The 23,911-nt window shown below is 39.2% G+C and overlaps 1 protein-coding gene across 7 annotated transcripts in view; it reads right to left on the reverse strand.

Moving 5' to 3' along the window:
• Positions 1 to 23,911, reverse strand: part of vps13d (vacuolar protein sorting 13 homolog D) — an 86,864-nt gene that overhangs the window by 10,775 nt on the left and 52,178 nt on the right. For all 7 annotated transcript variants that reach the window (XM_069526220.1, XM_069526221.1, XM_069526222.1 and 4 more), the window contains exons 50-64: positions 21,719 to 21,849; positions 19,927 to 20,102; positions 18,681 to 18,804; positions 18,107 to 18,342; positions 17,900 to 18,002; positions 15,118 to 15,275; positions 14,880 to 14,988; positions 12,900 to 13,070; positions 12,269 to 12,373; positions 9,162 to 9,311; positions 7,105 to 7,254; positions 6,835 to 6,931; positions 6,579 to 6,724; positions 5,755 to 5,889; positions 230 to 397 (exon numbers count right to left, since the gene is read on the reverse strand). In XM_069526220.1, the coding sequence (XP_069382321.1) occupies positions 230 to 397; positions 5,755 to 5,889; positions 6,579 to 6,724; positions 6,835 to 6,931; positions 7,105 to 7,254; positions 9,162 to 9,311; positions 12,269 to 12,373; positions 12,900 to 13,070; positions 14,880 to 14,988; positions 15,118 to 15,275; positions 17,900 to 18,002; positions 18,107 to 18,342; positions 18,681 to 18,804; positions 19,927 to 20,102; positions 21,719 to 21,849 (2,159 nt within the window). The remainder of the gene's footprint in view (positions 1 to 229; positions 398 to 5,754; positions 5,890 to 6,578; positions 6,725 to 6,834; positions 6,932 to 7,104; positions 7,255 to 9,161; positions 9,312 to 12,268; positions 12,374 to 12,899; positions 13,071 to 14,879; positions 14,989 to 15,117; positions 15,276 to 17,899; positions 18,003 to 18,106; positions 18,343 to 18,680; positions 18,805 to 19,926; positions 20,103 to 21,718; positions 21,850 to 23,911) is intronic.

Genomic DNA, 23,911 nt, shown 5'->3' on the forward strand with positions numbered 1-23,911 from the left:
CTAACATTACAATTTTCATATGTTTTTTTACGCTCTCTTACAGGTATATGAGTATGTGTATATTCAAAAGGTGAACACATAACACTAACAAGTGTAAAATATAATACAACAATGCCACAGCCAATCAATAAATCAAACCAAATAAGAACGCTGTAAAATATGAGGATAAATTACAAATAACAACAAAACATAAAAAGAGTCTGTCATACACTGCTAAGCAGAGATGTACCTTGGCAGCTGAGTTGGACACACCATGGGTCACATTGCGTATAAGACCACCGACATTTCCATACTTGATGAGCTCTGACATGCCCTCAGTCACATCATTGAGAAGGCCCATTGGATTTCCTAGGAAGTCCACAGAGCCCAGGATTTGAGCTGCCTGGCTGATCAGCTCCTGCAGACGTGAAACACCCCACAATAATGATCAGATAGTCTCCTGACACAACTGTGCAGTCGATGTGATATATGTTCATAAATGATGAATATGATCTCCCCAATATATAATAATAATTTGGACACAGAGATTTGAATTTTGATTTTTAATTCCTAATCCTTGTTTATACCCATCACAGTATATCTACATCTTATAGGACTATGTTTTTATTTGAAGAAATGAACATTCATCACAGATATTCAACATACATAATTTTTCTTATTTTCTCCCCCCCCCCTCCCATCCCCACTATGCTGTCAACACAAAAATAAACTCAGTGAGTGAAAGGCACACCTCAAATGACATACGGAAGAGGTTACAGGTATGAAAATAGATTTAATAAGATTAAAATAATGATACATAAATAAAACCAATAATAATGATAATAGTAAAAAATAAAAAAATACAAATACAAATAAAAACAAAAAATACAAATAATAAATAATAAAATACAGAAAATAAATAAATAAGAGAAAAAGTGGGTATAGATTTATGCCTGCTTAATTTTCAGTCTTGTGGTAGGACTTCAAGTTTCTCAAAATAAGATAGTAGAGGGGCCCAAGTTTCATAGAATTTTCGGGTTGATCCTCTAATGCAATACTTTATCTTTTCCAACTTTAGGAACAAAATCAGGTCTTTCATCCAGGAAGAGGATTTAGGTGGATACGCTGATTTCCACTCCAACAGGATTCTTCTACGGGCAAGGAGAGTTGAATAAGCGAGCATGTTTTTCATTTTATTTGTCATTAATGAACCCTCCCCTCGGACTCCAAATATAGCCTTTTCAGCACTAGGTTGGATATCTCTGCTAAACGCTTCAGATAAAGTTTGAAATATCGTAGTCCAGAAATTATACAGTTTATTACAGGACCAGAACATATCGGCCAGATTAGCCTTAGCTACATGACAACGTTCACATGTTTCACTGACATTAGAATAGATCTTAGAAAGTCTGGCTCTACTATAATGGATTCGATGGAGCACCTTGATCTGAATTGAGCCAAGGCGGGCACATGAGGTTGACCCATTTACTCTATATAAAGCATCATCCCAGGTTGCATCAGAGATATTTATTCCAAGTTCTTCTACCCAGTCTGCTCTAATCTTATCTAGCATCACTTTATTGAATGATGTGATACTATTATAATTTTTTGAGATGAGACCTCTATGGTGCGTGGGAATTTGCAGAATGATATATATTCCTTTTTTTGGAGGTAAATTAGGAAAACATGGGCTGATGGTACGAATAAACTGGCGAATCTGGAGATAGCGGAAAAGGTTAGAGCACTGTAAATTAAACTTGGTGGAGAGAGCATCAAATGTGGCAAAAGCACCATCTGGGAGAAAGACATGATTATTGCAGATGGGACTATAAAGAGAGAAGTCCATCAGATTGAAATTTTGTTGAAATTGTGACCAAATTTTTAAGGTGGAGATTACAATTGGACATGAGGAGTATTGTTTAGGAGGGTGGGGGAGCTTTGAGGTAACTAATGCAGGTAGTGATGATGATATACAGGCATTAATTTCTGGTTGGCACCAATCAGCATCTGGTCTTTGAACCCAATAAACTATTTTTTGTAGGTTTACTGCCCAATAATAATACATCAGATTGGGCAGAGCCATACCCCCCTCTTACTTATGCCTTTGAAGGAATTCCTAACGAATTCTGGGATGTTTGTTACCACATAAAAATGAAGACAACAGTTTATCAACAAGTCTGAAAAATGACTTCGGAAGGAAGACTGGAATACTCTGAGAGAGATATAAAACCTTGGCAGTATGTTCATTTTAATACATGCTATTTTTCTACTTGGGTTAGGTTTAGAACACTCCACTTCTAAAGGTCACATTTAAGAACAGGGGAGTAAAAATTTTGTCACACAAACCAGAGAATGAACAGGTAACAGTATTTCCCAAATATTTAAATCCCGATCTAGAGAGAGGGAAGGGCAAATCTGTGTCTGCAATTTGGAGGGCTAAGTTATTGATTGGAAAACACTCACTCTTTAAAAAGTTCAATTCATATCCTGAAAATCTGCCAAATCGTTTTTTTTCCATATTCACAATGTCAGAGGCAGATGACACTGGGTCTGAGATGTAAAGCAATAAGTCGTCCGCATATAAGGTCACTCTATGTTTTAACTGTTTTCTATAGATTCCCTTAAAGCGTTGTGAGGTGTTCAGCATAATGGAGAGAGGTTTGATAGCTAAAGTGAAGAGAAGTGGACTAAGAGGACAGTGAGAAGGATTTAGAACACAATTTATTAGTGATTACACTAGCTTTAGGTGATGCATACAACAGCCGTATCCAAGATATAAGTTTGGGCCCAAATCAAAATTTTCCCAACACAGCAAATAAATAGGGCCACTCAACCCGATTGAATGCTTTTTCCGCATCCAGGGAGACCACCACCTGGGGAATCTTCAAGGATGTGGGAGAGTGAATGACACTGAGGAGCTTGCGTATATTAGAAAAAGAGTGGCGACCCCTGATAAAGCCTGTCTGATCTGGCGAAATTATGCCCATCATAACAGTATCCAGCCTAATAGCAAGAAGCTTGGCTAGTATCTTAACATCACCATTTAGAAGTGATATGGGCCTACAAGAGCCACAAACAGCTGCATTTTTTCCAGGTTTTAACAAAAAGTGTAATATTAGCTTCTGTGAGGGTCTGTGGCAAGGCTCCCTGATCCAGCAAATGATTAAACATTTCAAGTAACAGAGGGGCTAATTTGGAAGAAAATGTTTTGTAAAATTCGACTGGGTCCAGGGGTCTTGCCACTTTGCATAGCTGAAATAGAGCTGATTACTTCATTAAGTGTAATGGGCTTATCCAAATCCGTCCTCCTATCGGGGTTTATAGAAGGGTCATCTAAGTTATCTAAAAAATTTAGCATGTCCGAAATCATCCTCTGGGAATTCAGATGTGTATAAGTTTGAATGAAATGTCTTAAAAATATTATTTATTTCAACAGGGTCAACTGTTAGCTCATTTGAAGACTTCTGGATCTGTGGTATGAGCTGGGCTGCCGATCTACATTTAAGTTGGTGGGCCAAAAGACGGCCTGCCTTTTCACTATACTAGTATATAAAACCTCGAGACATGTGTTGATATTAGGTTATATTGCATTTATAAGGCCAGTCTTTCTTTATATAGTTCAGGGGCGGTTGATATGGAGTGTCTACGGTCTATGTCAAGCATTGAATCAATGAGTTGTTCCTGCTTTAATTTCCTGGCTTTGTTGCATGCTGCTGTGTAAGATATTATTTCACCCCTGATTACCACTTTCAGACAGATGGTGATATTGAGTCTGATTTATTTTCCAGTACGAAATTATCTATGGCGGTGGATATACTTTTATAAAAGTTTTCATCAGCTAGTAAAGTTGAGTCCAATCTCCAACTGGGGCGCTGAGCTTGGTTAAGGGGAAAGCCTAAATCCAGCAATACTGGCGCGTGGTCTGACTCCATAATGGCCGAATATTCACTTTTCTTAACAAAGGGTAGCAATGTTTTATCAATGAAAAATAATCAATTCTTGAATATGATTGGTGTACATGTGAAAAGAATGAGAACTCTTTATTACGTGGAAAAAGAAAGCGCCAAGGGTCTACACAGCCTGCCCCATTCATAAATGTAGACAGGGCATGAGCCATCTTGGATGGAGACACTGACTTGGGGCTAGATCGGTCCAAGGTCGGATCCATAACACAGTTTATGTCAGCGCCAAAGATCAAAGGGTGAGAGTTCATGTTAGGTAAAACAGAGATGAGCCTAGATATAAAGCTGGCATCATCCCAATTAGGAGCACATATACAAGCAAGTGTAACTTGCATATTAAAGAGGGAGCCAGTCACTATGACAAATCGGCCCTGTGGGTCTGATATGGACTCCTTAAGAGTAAACTGTACATTTTTGTGTATTAATATCGCTGTTCCTCTTGCCTTGGTATTGAATTGTGAATGGTTAAGTTGTCCTACCCATGGTTTTTTAAGTTTCATATGGTCTGCTGTTACCAAATGTGTTTCTTGTAAAAATGCTATTTCTGTTTTTAATTTTTTAAGGTGGGCAAAATTTTTGCACATTTCACCGGCCCTCTCATGCCTTTTACATTCGAACTAATAAAGTGTACTGCTGAACCTCTCATTTTTACATTACTACTTGATAAGTCAGTCATGGTCATTCAGTTTTATGGCTCTCGTGACCCAGTGACCTCATCTGAAAACCCATCATATGAAAGCATGTCATCTTATCCACAAAATCAAATACAAATATCATAAAATAAGATTAGCGGCCAAGATTCAAGTTCAAGTTAACTTAACAGTGCAGCTGTCTGACTGCAGCACATTAAAGTAGAGCTGCTAAACATATGGTCCTTTAACCTAAAAATATTAACATCTGGGCCTTATATAAGATGGTTAGAAAATAAAACATAATAGGTAATTAAAATAATATGGTAGTGATCTAAACAAGACCATACACAATCCAGTATTACTCGTGGATGTGTGGGTAGATATTGAGAAATAGAGTAAACAGTTTACATATGGATTGTTGAAACTGATCTTTTGTCTTACCCACTGAGTCCCAAAGCCTGGAGAAACCAAAACCAAAAGCAGCCCACGTTGATGGAAACACTGTTGTTCTGATGTTTTTTTCTTTTCCTTATTAAAGTCAGCAGTCAATCCCTGAGCACAGCATGCACGTTTACCACAAAATAAACACGGTCACACAGACATTACTTATCTTGTCGCAGCGAGCCTGCGGGCAGATGTTTACTTTGCAACACAGCGATCGTAGAACGCCTGGGCCTCTTCTGGTGTCTCAAAAAGGTGACTTTCTCCACCAAAAGTGACTCTGAGTCAGGCTGGAAAAGCAAGCGGAACGGCACTCCTCTCTGATAAAGAACCCGTTTAACGCTGCTAAATGCCGATCTTTTCTTAGCGAGAGTGATGCTGAGGTCTGGATATATTCTCAAGGTGATGTCGTGAGTCGTTATGCTTTATCGTTTGCATAACTAGGATCGCACCTACAGCCAAATCTTGGCTTTTGATCATGGTGGCAGTTGATTGATTGCATCCATTGAGTGGATTATTATTACAACTACATTGCTTAGGTACACAATACGCGTACTCACATACAGTATACTATTACTGGAAATACCTCTATCATTACATTTGTCATTACTGTTATCAATCATCATTCAAATTTATTTTTTCCCCTGTTCCCTTCATCTCCTAGGTAGTTTTCTTTCACTCTAGGTGATGGTTAAAGTCAGAGGCTGTCACACCTTGTAAAGCCCTATCATCCCTCTTACCTCTCTGAAATGCTTGAGGATGTCATTGATGATGATCTCCTGGGTCTCGTAGGGGTGCACTCTAGTGAACGGGTACATGTTGATGACTGCATCTTCAAAACGCACCAGTGGAAAGCCCAGAGAACCTTTCAGAGCCTAGAGAAAAAACAAAATAATGTGACAGACACATGAGATAACACTTAGCACTTATTATTTTATTAAACAGATTGGTTTTATATAGAGCTTTTCTGGTCTTGATGACCACTCAAAGCACTTTACAGTACAGTTTGCCATTCACACACACATTCATATAGCACTTTTTTGTTCTATGATTGTGTATGTAATTCAGGGTTCAGCATCTTGCCCAAGGACACTTTGGCATGCAGATGGGGAGGCTGGGGATTGAGCTGCCGACCTGCTGGAGGGCAACCGCTCTTCCCCTCAGCCACAGCTGCCCCAGATAAAAAAAAAAAAACTTTTTATTTTATTTTTTACTTGTCATGTGAAAAGGGCATTATACTCATTTATAATGATTCCAGTTAAATGTGAAAATTGACAATTACAAATAGCCCTCATCTTATCAAATTCCAACAAGTGATCCAATGCACATCACATATCAGCAAGTTTTAACGTTTTATTGTTGTAAATTCTTTTAACCTTTCAATCATCAATGATGAGTAAACTGTTGTTCTCCTGTGCTTTTATGTTGTTTCTCAGTAGTTTAATGACAAGTTTATTGGTAATAATCACACAAATATCTGTATTCCCAAAAATGTGTATTATGTTCATATTACAGAAGGAGGGTGGTTTCAAAAATCTAGATCAATATGACCATGTTATGTTACCTTGAGATCAGGAGGCAACTTGTGAGATGTGAAGACACTCAGTTTGACCTGAGGGAGACTGATCTTCAGGTTCTCAAAGTAGTATCGTTTTGGAGCTCCTCCATCCTCATTGGGCTTCTCATGGAGGTCATGCAACTTCTCCAGCTCTGCATTTATAGCAAATTATGTTTTATGTTTTACTTTCATGCAAGAATTACTGGTATTCTTATTGACAGCATCATACAGTTATTAACAGTTACATTTAATAATGACCTACCAGCCTCTGTCTGTCCATATCCAAAGAAGCTGAGCAGCTTGAGCAGCAGTTTCTCCTCAATGATGACAGTGAAGCGTCGGGCTGTCACCATAAGATGCTGTAAACACATTAGGGATTACATCATTAGTCACTTTATCCTAGTACCACTTGCATGCATTTGGTTTGTGATTGTGAACAAGAAACCATTGGACAATAAAAAGATATATCAGTACTAATTGTCTGTAATGCAGAATAATTTGGTACAGTGATTCAGTGTGCAACTCTCCCCACCTTGAAGAGATCAGTGAGCATAAGGTTGCTGGGAACCTTGACAGAATTGACTTGCAGGGCTGGGCCGCTGTCGCTGTCACTGCTGTCCCCGGAACCGGAAGTGACACACAACATCACAGGCTGAGTGGTACCCAACAGCTGGTTGTCCACCTGATACCAGAAGATGACAGACATCTTATTTATTCTACACTCTCCACTTAAAGGTCCAGTGTGTAAGATTTAGGTGATGGGGAAATATTGGCAGAAATTTAATGTAGAATAATTCTCATGATGTTTTCACTAGTTCATTACCTCTAAATTGTATGAATTGTAGTTTTCTTTAGCCCAGAAAAGACCCTTTATATTTAAATACATCTATACTAATAATATATTTACATCGAGGGGACCCTCTCTACGGAGGCCTAACCCTAACCCTAACCCCATGTTTTTTACATTAGTCCAGACTGGACAAACTAAACACCTTTTGAGTTTTTATGACAATTAAAGGCTACCACAGGTTCTTTTTCATGTTTGGAACGGGAGGGTGAGGTGAGGGGTGTTCAGCTGCAACATGCAATTTCAACACTAGATATAACAAAATTCTACACACTGAACCTTTAAGCAGGAATCGCTATGCAGTCTTGAATGAATGTGGACTAACATTATTAGCAGATGCAGAGACATAGACACACGAGGCAGTTGAGTAGGCACATGATAATACATGAACAAGGATCAGAAGGGCACTGGACCAGCAACACCAGAGGGTCAAATCACCAGCTAAAAGTTTGACAGACCAAACACTCAAAACTCTGCCTGGATTTCAAACAAGAAAGCCTAATGGACTTAAAGTTCCAGACTTAGAAACTGCTTCTGACAAACCGACCAGACATAGTGGTGGCTGATGAGGATCCTAACTGACAGTAACATCAGGAGGAAGGTGAAAGACACCCTCTCTACATTCAAAGCTTAAAATAACATGCTATGATAAAGCCTATAGTTAGGGCTGAATCAGGTGAGTCCTGGACCATCCCTTAGTTATGGTGTTATAGGACCAGACTCCCATCATACCTTGAGCACTCTCCCTCTCACCACCTCTGCCCCCTACATGTATTTATATTACAAGTCACTAACTTTGTGATTTCTCACTCATGTAGTTTGTGCTTTTCTCCTCTCTCACTCTCTCTGTCTCTCTTGATCTCTCCTCATTCTGCAGGCTATTCTGACTCCAGAGATGCAGGATCCAGATATGACGCTACTCAATACTTCACGATGATAATAATGCTGGTGGAAATTATAATAATAATCATAATAATAGCAGAGTAGTGCTTAGTGCACTAAGTGCTTGCTCACTGTGGAATTGAAAAGATGCCTTGAGATAATTTATGTTGTGATTTCGTACTATACCTATACAAATGTAAATTGAAACTGAATATGAACATCAAAACAAACTGGAAAGCAGAAATAACAAATAGAACAGATAAGGAAGACACAGTGGTTCCTGTGGTAATAGGAGCATCAGGCTATTACCCCCAAACTGGGAGAGTGACTCCTGCAGATTCAGGGTCACATTTGAAGTCTTCCTCCTGAAGAGTGCAGTCCTAGGAACAGCTACGATACTAAACCCTCAAACTCCCAGATTTCAGATACACGCTTAAGGAAGATATACACACCACTCCAATGTGGGAGGGGGAGGTTTTTTACATATAAATATATGATATATTATGTGGTTGATGAGTTGTGCAGTGCTGATAGATTCTGTCTAAATCTGCTGACCAACAACTAATGTTTCCTGCGGAATGGATCCATTATTGGATCTCTTTCGGGCTCTATATTCCTTTTCTGTAAAGCAGTTTGAGTGGTCATCAAGACAAGCGCAATATAAACACAGACCACTTAAGAGATCATTTACCATTCAGACACATTCTGCAAATTATGTCATGAAGACACTATGTTCTTCTCTGTCTTTTTGATTCATTTTTGTATTATATGTGAAGCAAGTTGAACTACTTTAATGTGGTTTAAACTGGTTTTATGTGAACTGAAATATGTCACTGTTCTCAAAGCTGTCGTGAGCTGACCTGGAAGTTCTGAATGCTGATCTCCAACACCTCGCTGACAGCAGTTTGAGTGAAGTGGACATCGATACCAGACAGTGTTGTAAACACAAGCTCCTCAGGAACCTTGTTGACCAGAGACACACCCACACCTTCATCCATGTTCACCAACACCTGGAAATTAATACAAACAATAATTATTGTGGAACTGAACACAGTAAATTTAAGTAAACCAATGAGCATATGCCCTTGGTTACAGACACACATGAAAGAAATTATAGCATTTCTTGACAGGATTTAAAAACCACATGCATTGGTTGGAATGCAGGACGGGACTGTGGTGAACATTGGAGAGACATGTTTTCCACACATCTTCCCACATTTTGAGGTAATTACATCACATGTGCTAAACTGCATTATATTAATTTGTATATTAAAACTTACAACTCTTTAACAGTGCATATGTATGTGATAGAATTTAAGTGCCTGAGTAGGGGGTGAAATTTGCAAACCATCTGCCAGATTTGGTGAGTTTCGCTGTTAGCAAAGAAAAATAGGGTGGGATCACTTCATGAGCTTCTTCGCTAATAAAATTACAACCATCAGGGATAAAATCCACCAACTCCTCCCAGTGAATAACACGGATTCATTGTCTGGTCCTGAAACCATAGCACCAGATTTATGTCTAAACAAATTTTACTCTATTGATCTTCCTGAACTGACCTCGTTAGTTTCATCATCTAAACTTGTCAGCTGGACTCTGTTCCAACTAGACTTTTTAAAGAAGTCCTCCCCCTAATTGACAGTTCCATTTTAAATCAGATTAATATGTCTTTGCTAACCGGCTACGTACCACAGGCTTTTAAGGTAGCCGTTATTAAACCTCTGCTTAAAAAGCCTACGCTTGATCCGAGGGTTTTAGCTAACTATAGACCCATATCCAACCTGCCCTTCATTTCCAAAATCCTAGAAAAAGCCGTTGCTAACCAGCTGTGTGGTTACTTAGATAGTAACAGTTTATTGGAAAAATTTCAGTCAGGATTTAGAACCTATCACAGCACAGAAACAGCACTATTGAAAGTCACTAATGACCTTCTTATGGCATCAGATGATGGACTTGTCTCTGTCCTCGTCTTGTTGGACCTTAGTGCAGCCTTCGACACAATAGATCATAAGATTCTGCTACAGAGATTAGAACAACATATAGGAATTAAAGGAACAGCACTACACTGGTTTAAATCATATTTATCAGATAGATTCCAATTTGTAAATGTTAACAATGACTCCTCCATGCACATGCAAGTTAATCATGGAGTTCCACAAGGTTCTGTCCTTGGACCAATACTCTTCACCCTATATACGTATGCTCCCCTTAGGCAACATTATCAGACAGCACCACATACAATTCCACTGCTATGCAGACGACACCCAATTGTATATTTCCATGAAGCATGATGAATCTAATCGCCTAGTTCAACTTCAGGAATGTCTCAAAGATATCAAGGCGTGGATGACCCAAAATTTTCTACTTTTAAACTCAGACAAAACTGAGGTTGTTGTAATTGGCCCTAAACACCTCAGAGAAACACTGTCTGACCAGATAGTCACTTTGGATGGTGTCAGTCTGGCTTCCAGCTCCACTGTGAGGAACCTTGGAGTGTTGTTCGACCAAGACATGTCATTTGACCCCCATATTAAACTAGTGTCTAGGACGGCTTTCTTCCATCTGCGCAATATTAACAAAATTAGAAACATCCTGTCTAAGCAGGATGCTGAAAAACTAGTCCACGCGTTTGTAACCTCTAGATTAGATTACTGTAACTCTCTATTAGCAGGATGCTCCATGCTCCACGAGTGCTGACAGGAACTAGAAGGAGAGATCATATCACTCCTGTCTTAGCTTCCTTACATTGGCTCCCGGTAAAATTTAGAATAGAATTCAAGATCCTGCTCCTCACTTTTAAAGCCCTCAACAATCACGCCCCCTCATATATCAAAGAGCTGATAACACCTTATTATCCAAGTAGATCACTTCGTTCCCAAAACACAGGCTCTCTAGTGATTCCAAGAGTCTGTAAGAGTAGAGCAGGAGGTAGAACATTTAGCTATCAGGCTCCTCTCCTGTGGAACCAGCTCCCACTCTGGGTTCGGGAGGCAGACACTGTCTCAGCATTTAAAGTAAAACTAAAAACCTTCCTCTTTGACAAAGCCTATAGTTAGGGCTGGATCAGGTGAGTCCTGAACCATCCCTTAGTTGTGCTGCTATAGGTTTAGACTGCTGGGGGAACTCCCATCATGCACTGAGCACTTCTTCCCTTCCCTCTGTCTCTCTGTCTCTCTGCCCCCCCCACACCTCTTTATTTATTTATTTATTTATTTATTAGTTTTAACATGTCATCATGTCAAAGTGTCACTTTGTCCTCCCATAGTCCCTCTGGCTCTTCTCTCTATCTCGTTTCAGATAACTCCGGCACCGGGACTACAGGACCACAACGACCACCATCACCATTGTCTTCATTTATTACAAGAACTCAGCAATTTATTAATATATCTAGTCATGTTGTAGATCTATACATTGTTATTGTTATGGTTAGCCTTGATTTTGATGGTGCCAAATTGTTACCGGTCTCTCTCTCTCCACCTCATCTCTCTCTTCTCTCCCCCACTTTCCACCCATCTCTCCTTTCCTCCCCCCTTACTTTTCTTTCCTCACCCCAACCGGTCGAGGCAGATGACCGCCCACATTGAGCCTGGTTCTGCCAGAGGTTTCTCCCTGTTAATGAGGGAGTTTTTCCTCTCCACAGTCGCCTGTGCTTGCTCATTGTGGGAACTGTTGGGTTTCTCTATGTTAATATTGTTTTAAGGTCTTGACCTTTAAATGTAAAGTGCCTTGAGATAATGTAAATTATGAATTGGCGCTATATAAATAAAATTGAATTGAATTGAATCATAATGACGAGAACAGTAGGATTCTAGAAAAGTGCTTCTTGGACCCCTTATTAGGAACAAATACGGATTAATATAAATTACAAATATGGAACAATTTGGGATTCATAAATGTGTCATGAGTGAGGGATGAATGACATTTACAAACCATGATGAATGCAAAACATAATCTCTTATTTTTGTACCTCAAGCTCCTGTTCAAGCACTTTCTTCTTCATATCCTCTTTGCTCCTCTCCTGTTCGGTGCTGGGTGAGCTGCGGATCATTCTCCTCTGGTTGAAGTCACTGATCTACAAACAGGAAAGTCAAACAAATGTCTGAGTAGAAAAGATCAGGTTCATAATTACTGCAAATGAAGAGTAGATATTTTATTATCAGACCTATTACCAAATGTAATCAGAGCAGCAAACATCTTTCATATTCTTTAAGAAACTCTATTTGATATACAGTGTATGATCACAAGAATTTTTTTAGCAGGGCAAAACCAAAAACAGAGAGTGTAATCAAATTGTGTATTGTACTGAAGAAGGGCAATATGAACTAAACAGCAATTATTAATCCCTTACTGCATTGTATTTTACGAAACTGTAATCCTTCACATAAGGCCAATTAGCGTTGCTCATTGCTAGGTGAAATAAAATAGGTCCATGTTCACTCACTTAGAAAAGATACATTTTTAAGTTGAAAAGAATGATGAATACAATTTAATTGATGACGATCCTACTCCCCTGAAAGGAGGTTTCATGTCTTCATGACTGATTTGAGGTTAGTTGGTGGGCTCAGGTTGCAGATTGATTTGAATGGTTTTTATCTCACCTGCAGGACACGAGTGGGTCCATCTGGCAGCACTTGGACTGACAGCACACCAGAACCAGGTCTCATCTTCTGGTTGATAAACTGTTGATCAGGGCCAGGCCCAAGCAGCCCAGAGTCTGGTCCCAGCACCACCTCTACCCCATCATACAAGCCTGCCACACCACCCTTCACCTGAGGGGTACAAGTCCTTGATATTTCAGTTTTCAAGATTTCGTTTTTTTTAAATTACAATTAAATATTTCAAATAAAAAAAAAAACCTATTGGCCCCAATTTGACTTTCAATGGTTATCAGCAAATGAAAACTACATGTATAGAATATCTAGTCAAATCTGATAAAAGAATATGTTGTTGATGTTATGGACATTTCTACTCAGAGTTCTTTAAAATGTTCATTTCAGTCTTATTACATTACATCACATTACTGTGGAGGTGGGCTTGGTTCAGGCACTCAGCTGGGGGAGGGGGAATGTGCGGAGCTGGTTCAGCAGGAGCAGTAATAGGTGAGTTGATTGACATAGCTGCATTGAATTACCTAATTATCTTCTCGTTTAAATGCAGTAGTGGCTAGACTAAGAGGGGGCTGCTGACAGACACATGAGCGATAAGGACATTAAGTGTGGGCTTTAAGACGCACAGTGGTGTGAAGTGTGTGTGCTTTAAAATAAATATTTAAAATGTTGCTCTGTGTCCCGTGTGCCCCGTGCTGCCTCAACCCACGGTAGCAACTGCTTGTGTTACAATTACATTCCATTTAGCTGACACTTTTATCCAAAGCGACTTACAATAAGTGCATTCAACCATGAGGGTAAAAACCCAGAACAACAAGAATCAAGTATGTATAGTTTGCTTCCAAAAAAACCCAACAAGTGCTACATGTAGGTGCAATATTTGTTTAAAATAAACACATCTCTTAACCAAGGTGTAGTCAGAAGAGATGTGTCTTTAGTCTGCGGCGGAAGATGTGTAGAGTTTCTGCTGTCCTGGTGTCAATTGGGGGCTCGTTCCACCATTTGGGAGACAGGTTGTGATTTTGTTGAGTGACTAGTTCGCAGTGAGGGAGCAGCAAGCAAATAGGCAGATGCAGAGTGAGGGGACGGGGTGGGGTGTAAGATTTGACCATGTCCTGGATCTATTCAAGGCCCAATCCATTCACAGCACGGTATGCAAGTACTAGTGTCTTGAAGCAGATGTGGGCAGCCACTGGTAACCACTGAGGGGAGCAGAGGAGCGGAGTAGTGTGAGTGAACTTAGATTGGTTGAAGACCAGTCGAGCTGCTCCATTCTGGATGAGCGGCAGAGGTCAAATAATCTCCTGATGCTGTGCAACATGTATCTACACAAGCATGTTGTTGCAGTAATGTTGGCAGTAAGGAAAGTTGTTAAAAAGGCCTGCTTGATCGAGTATTGGCACGCTGTTACCTATCTCTACAGACTTCTGAAGCTCTGTCAGAGAAAACATTGCCTTTTGGTTAATCACTTTAGCCAGTTATCAATGGCACTGTGTTCCTGTGCTTTTTTCTCTCTGCAGTCGCCAAAGTGCTTGCTCATTAAGGGAACTGTTGGGTTTTTCTATAATTTAAAGGTCTTGACCCTAATATGTAAAGTGCCTTGAGATAATGAATGTTATGATTTGACCCTATACAAATAAAATGTAATTAAATTAAAACTGACTTTATATCATTCCCCTGAAAGATTTACATAAAGATCCTTAAACTGAGTATGTCTTTCTTAACTTGTCCATCAATTCAGTGTACTGTAGGTGGACTGCAATCACATATCTCAAGATCTAAAGGGTAATTAAAGCAAATGGGATACATTTTATCACAATTTGGAGCCATGGTTAAGGCTATGAATACTGTAAGTGAGAGAATTTAGATTTTTAATGAATTTGCAATAAAGTTGGGGTTTCAAAAAATGTAAAATGCACAAAAAAGTGAAGGAGTCTGCTTTCTAAAGTGACTTTAGCTTGGTGTATCCACCTGTACTACAAGCCGTGGAAGGCCACAGGTCAGCATGCCTGAGCTGAAGTACCACGTCTGGGTTGTGCTGCGGCGTGAGTCTGGCCTCCTCAGCATTAAAGGCTCAAAACTGTGAGAGAGAGATAGATGACAGATTTCCTTTCAGTTTATCTCCCAGTATCCAAATTGACTGTGAATGACTCTTTATAAAGTTACATATTAAGTGTATGTACTCTCTGCAGCTGCCGTTGGTACACACCTGTTGTCACTAACTGCTGCAAGCCCGGCGATGTCCAGTACTAAAGAGGAATCTAGTGGGCGTGGCTGCGCGGGCTTGCTCTGCGGTGGAGACGAGCCTTCATGACACAGCATGCCAGTCCCAGTCATCCTCCATAGCTGGGAGCGCTTCCCCGGCTCCTGCACAACAATCAAGAGACATGATGCTACATATTCATTTATTAACCTCCTGTCAGTGTTTATCAACTGCAATTAATTAATTAATTAAGGATTTTCATTATTTTACTTTCATTATCGTTTCACCACAATATTGTTTTTAGGAATTACTTCACTTTGTCCAACCAACAGTAAGATATTAAGTTTACAATCATATGAAGCAGAGAAATCATATATGAAAGTTGGAGAAATTGAAACCAGATAATATTGGGCATATTTGCTTGATTTTAACAATAAATTACTTTTAAAAAATTGTTGTTGATCCTAGCAATTGACAAAAATTTAAACTTGTATCACAGTAGCTTAATTTACAAATCTTTAAATTCAGACAAGAATTTAAAGCAGGCAAGCAGGCTGGCCAATAGAGGGCTATATGGTGCTGTCCTCCCAAAGAAAAAGAGGAAAAAAGATAGTGATTTTATTAAATAATTATCATTTTTATTCTTAAAATGTATTAAATTATATTAATTCTCAAGATTGTTAGTCCTGCCTCTGAATATCATAGTCCAATTAGCTGTAGCATAAGCCCTGTCCAATAGATAAACGTGGTGATTTATGTATATACCCATAAAACAGGTAATCCCCCCCCTTAAAATTTGGCAGGAGTCGCCAGTGCAAGCAAGATACATACATTTAACTTAATATGATACATTTACACAATGTTTAGATGTGCACCTAAAATGAGTTCTAGTTTGGCATATTAGGGAGTTGGAGTTATTATAAGAAGAGGTGCTAAAAGAGATGAATGAGTCTTCAGAAGGTTCTTGAAGATTGAGAGGGACACCTGTGCCCTGACAGCATCTGGGAGGTCAGTCCACCATATTTTTATCCAAAATCATATTCAAGTACTTTCAACATACATTTGAACCGGGATGAAAAGACATTTTTAAATTTAGAATTCAATGACGCACAAAAGATTGCTTAAGTCTAACAATGTTAAATAGTGGAGCCCTATATATTCAGTTTGTATTCACGTTCCAGGATGTAGCATACTTTCCTAACCTGTTATTAGCTACAGGCCATCAAAGAGCAAGAACCCAGGATACCATGACCTGGGACTTGCAAATCACTCTACACACCCAACTTTCTCATTCAAAACCTCTACCTCTATTACCTTTTATAACTCCTCAACTCTCAACAAACATTTTAAAAGGATAGTTAACCGAAAAATGAAAATTCACTCATTATCTACTCACCACTAGGCCGATGGAGGGGTGGGTGAGTCCACAAATCACTTTTGGAGTTTCAGGAGTAAACAGGGTTGCAGCCATATCCAATACAATTGAAGTAACCTGGGACGACTTCCTCAAATGTAAAAAACAGAAAATGCCTCCGTACTGCTCCTGTGGTGTCATCCAAGTGTCTGTAAGCCCTGAGATTCAAATTTAACTCAAAATGGAGTCATTTACACCATGATTTTAGCTTAAATGTCCGCTGGTTTACTCCTGCCTAGAGTTGCGTTCACGTTCGTGCGCACACACCACACAAGCTAGCACCTCTATGCACAAGGGGAACGAGACAACATCTGTTATACTCAGTAGTCACTGCAGTTATGCAACCGGGAGTTGCGATGCTACCGGAAGTAACAATGCTACCACGCACCCCAAGTGCACCCTTGGGCGAGAGCTTGTGTGCAGTATTTGCGATGTGTGCATTGTGTGTATGAAAATGTGAATGCGGCTCCGGAGCAAAATATTACAGGACATTTAGGCCAAAAAGACGGTTTAAATCACTGTTTCGCTTACAGACACTTGGATGAAACCACAGTAGCAGCATGGAGGCATTTTCAGTTTTTTTTCTGTTTGAGGACGTGTTACTTCAATTGTATTGGATTTTGCTGCCACCCTGTTTACCCCTGAAACTCGAAAAGATTTTGTGGACTCAAACACTTCACCCACCATCGGCATCAGGGTGAGTAGATGATGAGTGAATTTTCATTCCTTGACCATGGGGGAGTCGAGATACAGAAGGTATGGATCTGAACCAACTTGAGCCAACTTGTTTTAAATACTGTATGTACCTTCACCATCTGCAATCTAGGAACCTGGGTCATGGCGGAGACAACAATATAAAAAGACAATATGCAACTCTACGATTTAAAACTAAGAATATGCAGTAGGATAAATGTATTGTTCGTCTAATTCAAAACTCTTCACTCATCGTAACTGCCTCTAGAGAGATATCTCACCCCTGGGTGTAAAGACAGAGCTCCAATGGGAGTACATGCTTTGCACTTTTTGCTCTTCTTACTTCATTTGAACTTTGTGTTAGTGTGCATTGTCTATGTGTTCTTTATTCTTTTAGTCTATTAACTCGAACCAAACTGAAAACAATAGCCCTACACAGCTGCTTCTGTATTACTTTTATCGAAACAACTACGACTATTTTTGAGACTCAGTTTTTCTTAAAGTTTGTGAGTATATCTAGTGGGAGCCTTATCCAATAACTTGTGCCCTTGTTTCACAATGAGTGCAAATTCATCTTAACCCCACATGAAGATGGTTGGGATCATAAATAATCCAACTTAAACAGCCAATGGTATGACTTCTGGATAACTGTTACCACACTTTTAAAACTTAAAACAGTACCTTCTTTTTCAGGATGACCCTTTGAGTCTTGGTGTCTATATCAAGAACTAGTTCAGCACAGCTCACCAGCCTCTTATTCCCAACTTGTCCTCTCTCAACATTCCTGCAAGAACAAAATGACCCTGATTACTGTCATGACTTTGACTGGTTTATACAAGAAATTGATAAAATTATATAAAATAATGAACTTGTGACATTGGTCCTCACTGTGTGAACGTGTATGTGGCTGCAATGTAAATGAAGTTCTCATAGTAAAGTTTGTTGTATTCTCTGAAGTAGTTCATGTCAGCTGTGACATCTGATGATCCAGCTCCTTTCACAGTCAGTGTGAGGTAGGGGGGCAATGTGGGCTCATCACAGGCATAGTCCATCTCCAAGCCTGCCTTCACCTCAGTGTGCAACTGGATGTCAGCCACACCATGCTGCCAGAACTGTATAGGAACCTGAAGGAATAGAAAGAATAGAATCTATTATATATATTCTATTTAACATCTTGATCTTCATTTAAATAATTACGCCCAATTCAAATATCCAGGAATGTGAAGAGGGAGTTTTTAACTTTAAATTTATTTTTTCACAGAGTGAAACAAAAAGAAAATCTGAATAAATGCCTTTGATGAGAGGCTGTCTGAAAGTGTTGACGATTGATCACATTCAGTTTTAAGAGAAAGATCAGGAAGTCCAGTATGTGATTCAGGCACAGGTCTCCTTTTTTCTAGAGTCATGAAATCGACCACTTAATAACAGTCATGTTACTGAAGCTTTCTTCATAGTGGCTTACCTCAGAAATGTTGTCAATGCGGAAGGGTGGAGGCAGCTGGTCAGAGTCAGTGAAAGAGATCTGGTAAGTGGCTCCCTTCAGGGTGATCTCTGTCCGCAAGAAGAAACACTTCCCCAGTGTGTCCCTGTTCAAACCAAAAACCACTTAAAACCTCTTAAATACTTTGCTCACACACTGTATCTTGGTGACTATGCACTTCAAATTAGGGCTGCACAATATTAGGAAAACATGCGATATGCGATATCATTGTTGAATATTGCAATGAAGATATGTCTTGCGATAAATGAAATGCTTAAGTATACGGTGTTATGATCTTTCTGTTTTGGTTTCTCAGTTAACATAGACCCCATACAGTAAGTGTTATATGCAGACGATGAAAAATACAATGAAAAGCATTATTTCCATTTCAACAACGTGAATTTATTGAAAAGAATTCAGCTCCACCAAGTCCAGAACAGACATCCAGGGAGCCATGCACAGCTCTACTAAGTCCACTTACAGTTTTTGTGTGATGTAATTTCAAACAATCAACATTTAAACCAGAGCAAGTCAGAGACGTCAGCGCAGTCAGAGAGAGAGAAAGAGAAGGGAAATTTGACAGGACCGCCTCGTAATTCTCTGTTCTATCTCTATTCTCTTCTTCCACGAATGATTCTTTGACGGAAAAATTTGTCAATGATCTGAATATCTTTATTTTATTATCCAGGGCAGCAGGGCTCCATCTGATTGGCCAAATATATTGACATTCAGAGCATTAATGCATGGCTCATATTGCAGCAGTCTTTTGCGATATGTATAGTACGCATGTTGATATCGCAATCACAATAATTTTTTCCGATAGATAATGCAGTCTGACTCCAAATTGTAGAAATATTTTTATAATGATGAAACTGGTAGAAATTTAAGAGCAGCTTGTGTCATAATGAAAGGCCCAATTTTGTGGCTCAATGTACTTTTACATAAAATTAACAACAGACTACAAAAAACGAGTAAAATAAACATAACTACTATTTGCAAACATAGTTAAAAAGCACAAGACAGTAGTACAGGTAACAAGATGCAAATGTGGACAAAACACATTTAATTACTACGCGGTCATGGTGGAATCGTTACCAGAGTACAATAATGCAGTGGTGCAGAGTGCAAAGATGCTCAAACAAATATGGATCATTAACGTACAGGTTAGTTATATACAAGAGTCCATGTATGAATAAATACCATTTGTTGTACTGTGTATGTAGCTTACCTCATGTTGACATGGAAAGACTTTGGTTTGTTGACCTCAAAGCCTCCAGACCATGTGCAGTTGGGGGTGTCCATGAGTCGTACACACAGCAGCTGGTCGTAGTCATTGCGGGGCCAGTGGAAGACAACGCTGGAGCCAGGCAGAGTGGAGATGTAACCTTCTGGGTTGATCGTACCCTTGGACAAAATTCGTCATTAATGACTGCTGCCACAAATATATATGTCTATATTTACCTACAGCAAATATTTTGACTCATTAAACAAAGGTGTGTGGCGTGCCATACATGTAGACACCAATGAAGATGTTAAAAAAGCTTTTGGTGATAAGTGTGGACACTAATGTGGATGTGCTGTAAACAAAAATATGGGATCCCTGCAGCTGAAATAATGTTACATCCTTTCTCTGCCTGACAAACTCCAGAGAAAGTCTGGACGAAATTCTGCAGATATCCTCCTGAGTTCATGTCTGAAAACGGTTTATCTCTCCTCTTTCCACTGCTGTGACACTGTCTAGAGCAGGGGTCACCAACCTTTTTGAAACTGAGAGCTACTTCATGGGCACTGAGTCATACGAAAGGCTACCAGTTTAATACACTCTTCTGAAATAACAAATTTGCTTAGTTTGCCTTTAGTTATGTATTATTATTAATGATAAATGATACTCATCTATGTGAAGACACTGATCACGTTAATGATTTCTCACAATAATTATCAACAATGACTTAACAATATTATATCAATATTCAACACTTTATTTCTATTAATCTCAGCAATTGTTAAAATTTTCAGATGATCACTTCTACAACATTTCCTAAGAAAAATGTCCCATTTTCACTAGCCACCTACCAACCGTTTTAACAAATCATAGTCAATAGTCAACTTCAATATGGCAATAAAATAAATAATTAAATTGAATTAGAAACGCATATCAAACTTTAGACGCAGCTCACTGCTGAGTTGTGTTATTTTTAGAACAGGCCTGCTGGCTACTCATGTGGTCCTTGGGGGCTACCTGGTGCCCGCGGGCACCGTGTTGGTGACCCCTGGTCTAGAGGCATTACTGTTGGAGGGTGGACCAAAGAGATCAAAATACAGAGTCTCTACATTTGATGAACAGGTGGTTCATCAAATGTAGTTCTTAACTGGCTTTTTACTTTACACTGCTGCCACAAATATATAAGTCTATATTTACCAACAGCAAAAAACATTTGACTCTTTAGACAAAGGTGTGCATATAAAATTATTAATGGCTAGATTCAATTTAGGATCCAGGTCCAAAGCTATGTAGTTGTGTATTCAAGTGAATTTTTCACTGAATATAAGAATTAATTTACCAATGAGGAGCAAAACTGGAATCCCAATGGAATCAAATGAGGAACGTTTATGACTAACACGTTATGTGAATGTCCAATGAAAAGTAAATTTCTTTCTTGGCATCTTCCCTTTGTCTGCTTGGGTTTTCTACAGGTACACCAGCCTCCTCCCACACATGCAGATTGGGGTTCGGTGGATTCAAGACTTTAAGTTGACTGTAAGTGTGAATGAGGATCATGTTTAATGGTAGTTTGTTTCTGTTTGTCAGTCCTGTTATACGCTGGTGACCTGTCCAAGGGTGTATCTAGCCTCCTGCCCAATTTCAGGTGGGATTGGGTCAATAATAGATGAATGAAAACGGAAGTCAAAATAAAGATGGAGACTGAAAATTGGGACATGTATGAGCTGAAATGTTGTGATTAACCAGTAGGCTCGAGCAACAACCAGCGAACAGTTGTTTTTGAAAGTTGATTCCTCACCTTTCCTCTAGCAAACTCTCTCTGAGCGAAGGCCAGTTTGTGCGTTGAGCGGTTGTCCAGCAGGTAGCGTGGTGCAAAAGCCACTATGTGAGTGTCCCTGTAACGTCCTTTTCCTTTCTGCACACTGATTCCTGTGTTGATCAGACACAATGAATGACTGACAATCATTTTTGTCAATGAGACCATAGCAACAGAGATATTTTAGTTTTAAAAGTAAAGAGTTTGAAAATGTCAAGTTATATATATTCAAAACAGCTTTGATCATTGTGATCATTGTCAATTTGAAATTCATTTGTCCACAACAATCGCTTCCAAACCAACTCTTGCACTGTGGGCTTATCCAGATGATGCTGTGCAGACTTGAGATATTGATTTTTGTAATTAGGTCACCAACACTCCTTCGTTGCAGTGAGCTGTTGCCTTGTCGGTGTTTGCTATGTGTGTAATGTCCACAAAGGATCAGGTGGGCATAGACAAGTTGTCAGGGAGTTACTCAATGCACAGCACTATCCGCTATTTACTGTTACATCTGCACCTATCACACATGTGAAGAAAAACACAAGCCACATGTGTCACGATCATTGAAAGTTCTATCTGCAGCGCAAAACCTAAATACCAGCAGACACCTGTGGCTATGTTCGTTTCCGACTGCACAAAATAATATAATGTCAGCGAATCAGTTCACTAAGCATTCTGTAACTGTCTGGTAAATTTCTTTAATTGCTTGCTCATTGTGGGAACTGTTGGGCTTCTCTATATTCAATACAATTTTAAGGTCCTGACCTCCTATGTAAAGTGCCTTGAGATAATGTATATTATCATTTGGTGCTATACAAATAAAATTGAATGGAATTGAATTGAATTTAAAAGACTCTTTTTTAAAATCCTGTATCATATTTCTGGTATCTACTGGTGAAAAAGAAATTAGCCTTCAGCCAAACTTGCTTGCCGGTTCCTGGTTAAGTATAAAATTTACCCTCAAAATTAGGATTCCATCCAGGTTTTCTTCAAAGCGTGAATTACATGAGATAGAAAGCTGCTGTAGATCGAAGCACTGTATGATTGTGTGTGTGAAAAGGTGAACTTGACAAGTAAAGTGCTATAATAATATAGCTGATTCATTAAGTAATGGCTGTCAACCGGTGTATGGTCCAGACAAAATCAAGAAAACTGTCTGATAAACCGGAATACAATTGCAAAGAAGGAACCTGCCATACATGTAGAAGACACCAATGAATATGTTAAAAAAAGCTTTTGATGGTATGTGCGGACTCTGGTTCGGATGTGATGCAAACAAAAATATGGGATCCCTGCAGCTGAAATAATGTGTTATATCCTGCCTCTGCCTGCTGCACCACACCTGACCTAAAGGCTCTGGAGATTGATCCATTTGAGTGGAGAACCTCCTGCTGCTTGTATGATATTTTTCACGTATGGAAGACAAACTCCGGAGAAAGTCTGGACCCAATTCTGCGGATATCCTCCTGAACTCATGTCTGAAAACAGTTCATCTCTCCACTGCTGTGACACTGTCTAGAGGAATTACTGTTGGAGGGTGGGTGTTTCATACAGTAGATAAGTTAAACCAGAGTTGAGCCGGATTCAAGACAAACTAACATCATCACTCAGACTACAGACAGACAACTTTTGTTTCAGCCTCTCTTTAAAACATCTGTCTAACCACTGTGCTGAGGTGGTATAAAACATCTCCTATAGAGACTGTGGACCAAAGAGATGAAAATACAGTTTCTACATATTTAATGAACAGGTGGTTCAATCAAGTTCTTAACTGGCTATTTACTTTTCACTGCACAAAAACACAGGGAGGAGACAAAGAATAGACTGAAAATGTTAAGACTGGAAGCGCTATGATATCTTAAATGACCATTTATCAGAGAGTAAAATAAATGATCAGCTCTGAAAATGTAATTGGCTGGAAATTTTCTTTATCACATGCCTTATGAGTCCTGATGAGTTAATTCAGGCCCGATGAGTTGTGAATTCTTACTGAAAACACTTGCAAAAACATGAGGCTAATCCAAAACTTCTCTCTCAATACATCTTTTGTAGAGTTTTTATAGGCCTTTTACAAGCAACACTAGCTAAGTCAAAGTATCCTGTGGTCTGAGGAGTGAGATCAGAGCTTATTCTGTATTCTGCTTATACAGATGGTGGACCTTGATCTTATTTTTG

Source organism: Paralichthys olivaceus, chromosome 6 (genome assembly GCF_024713975.1).
Source record: "Paralichthys olivaceus isolate ysfri-2021 chromosome 6, ASM2471397v2, whole genome shotgun sequence".
NCBI lineage: Eukaryota > Metazoa > Chordata > Actinopteri > Pleuronectiformes > Paralichthyidae > Paralichthys > Paralichthys olivaceus.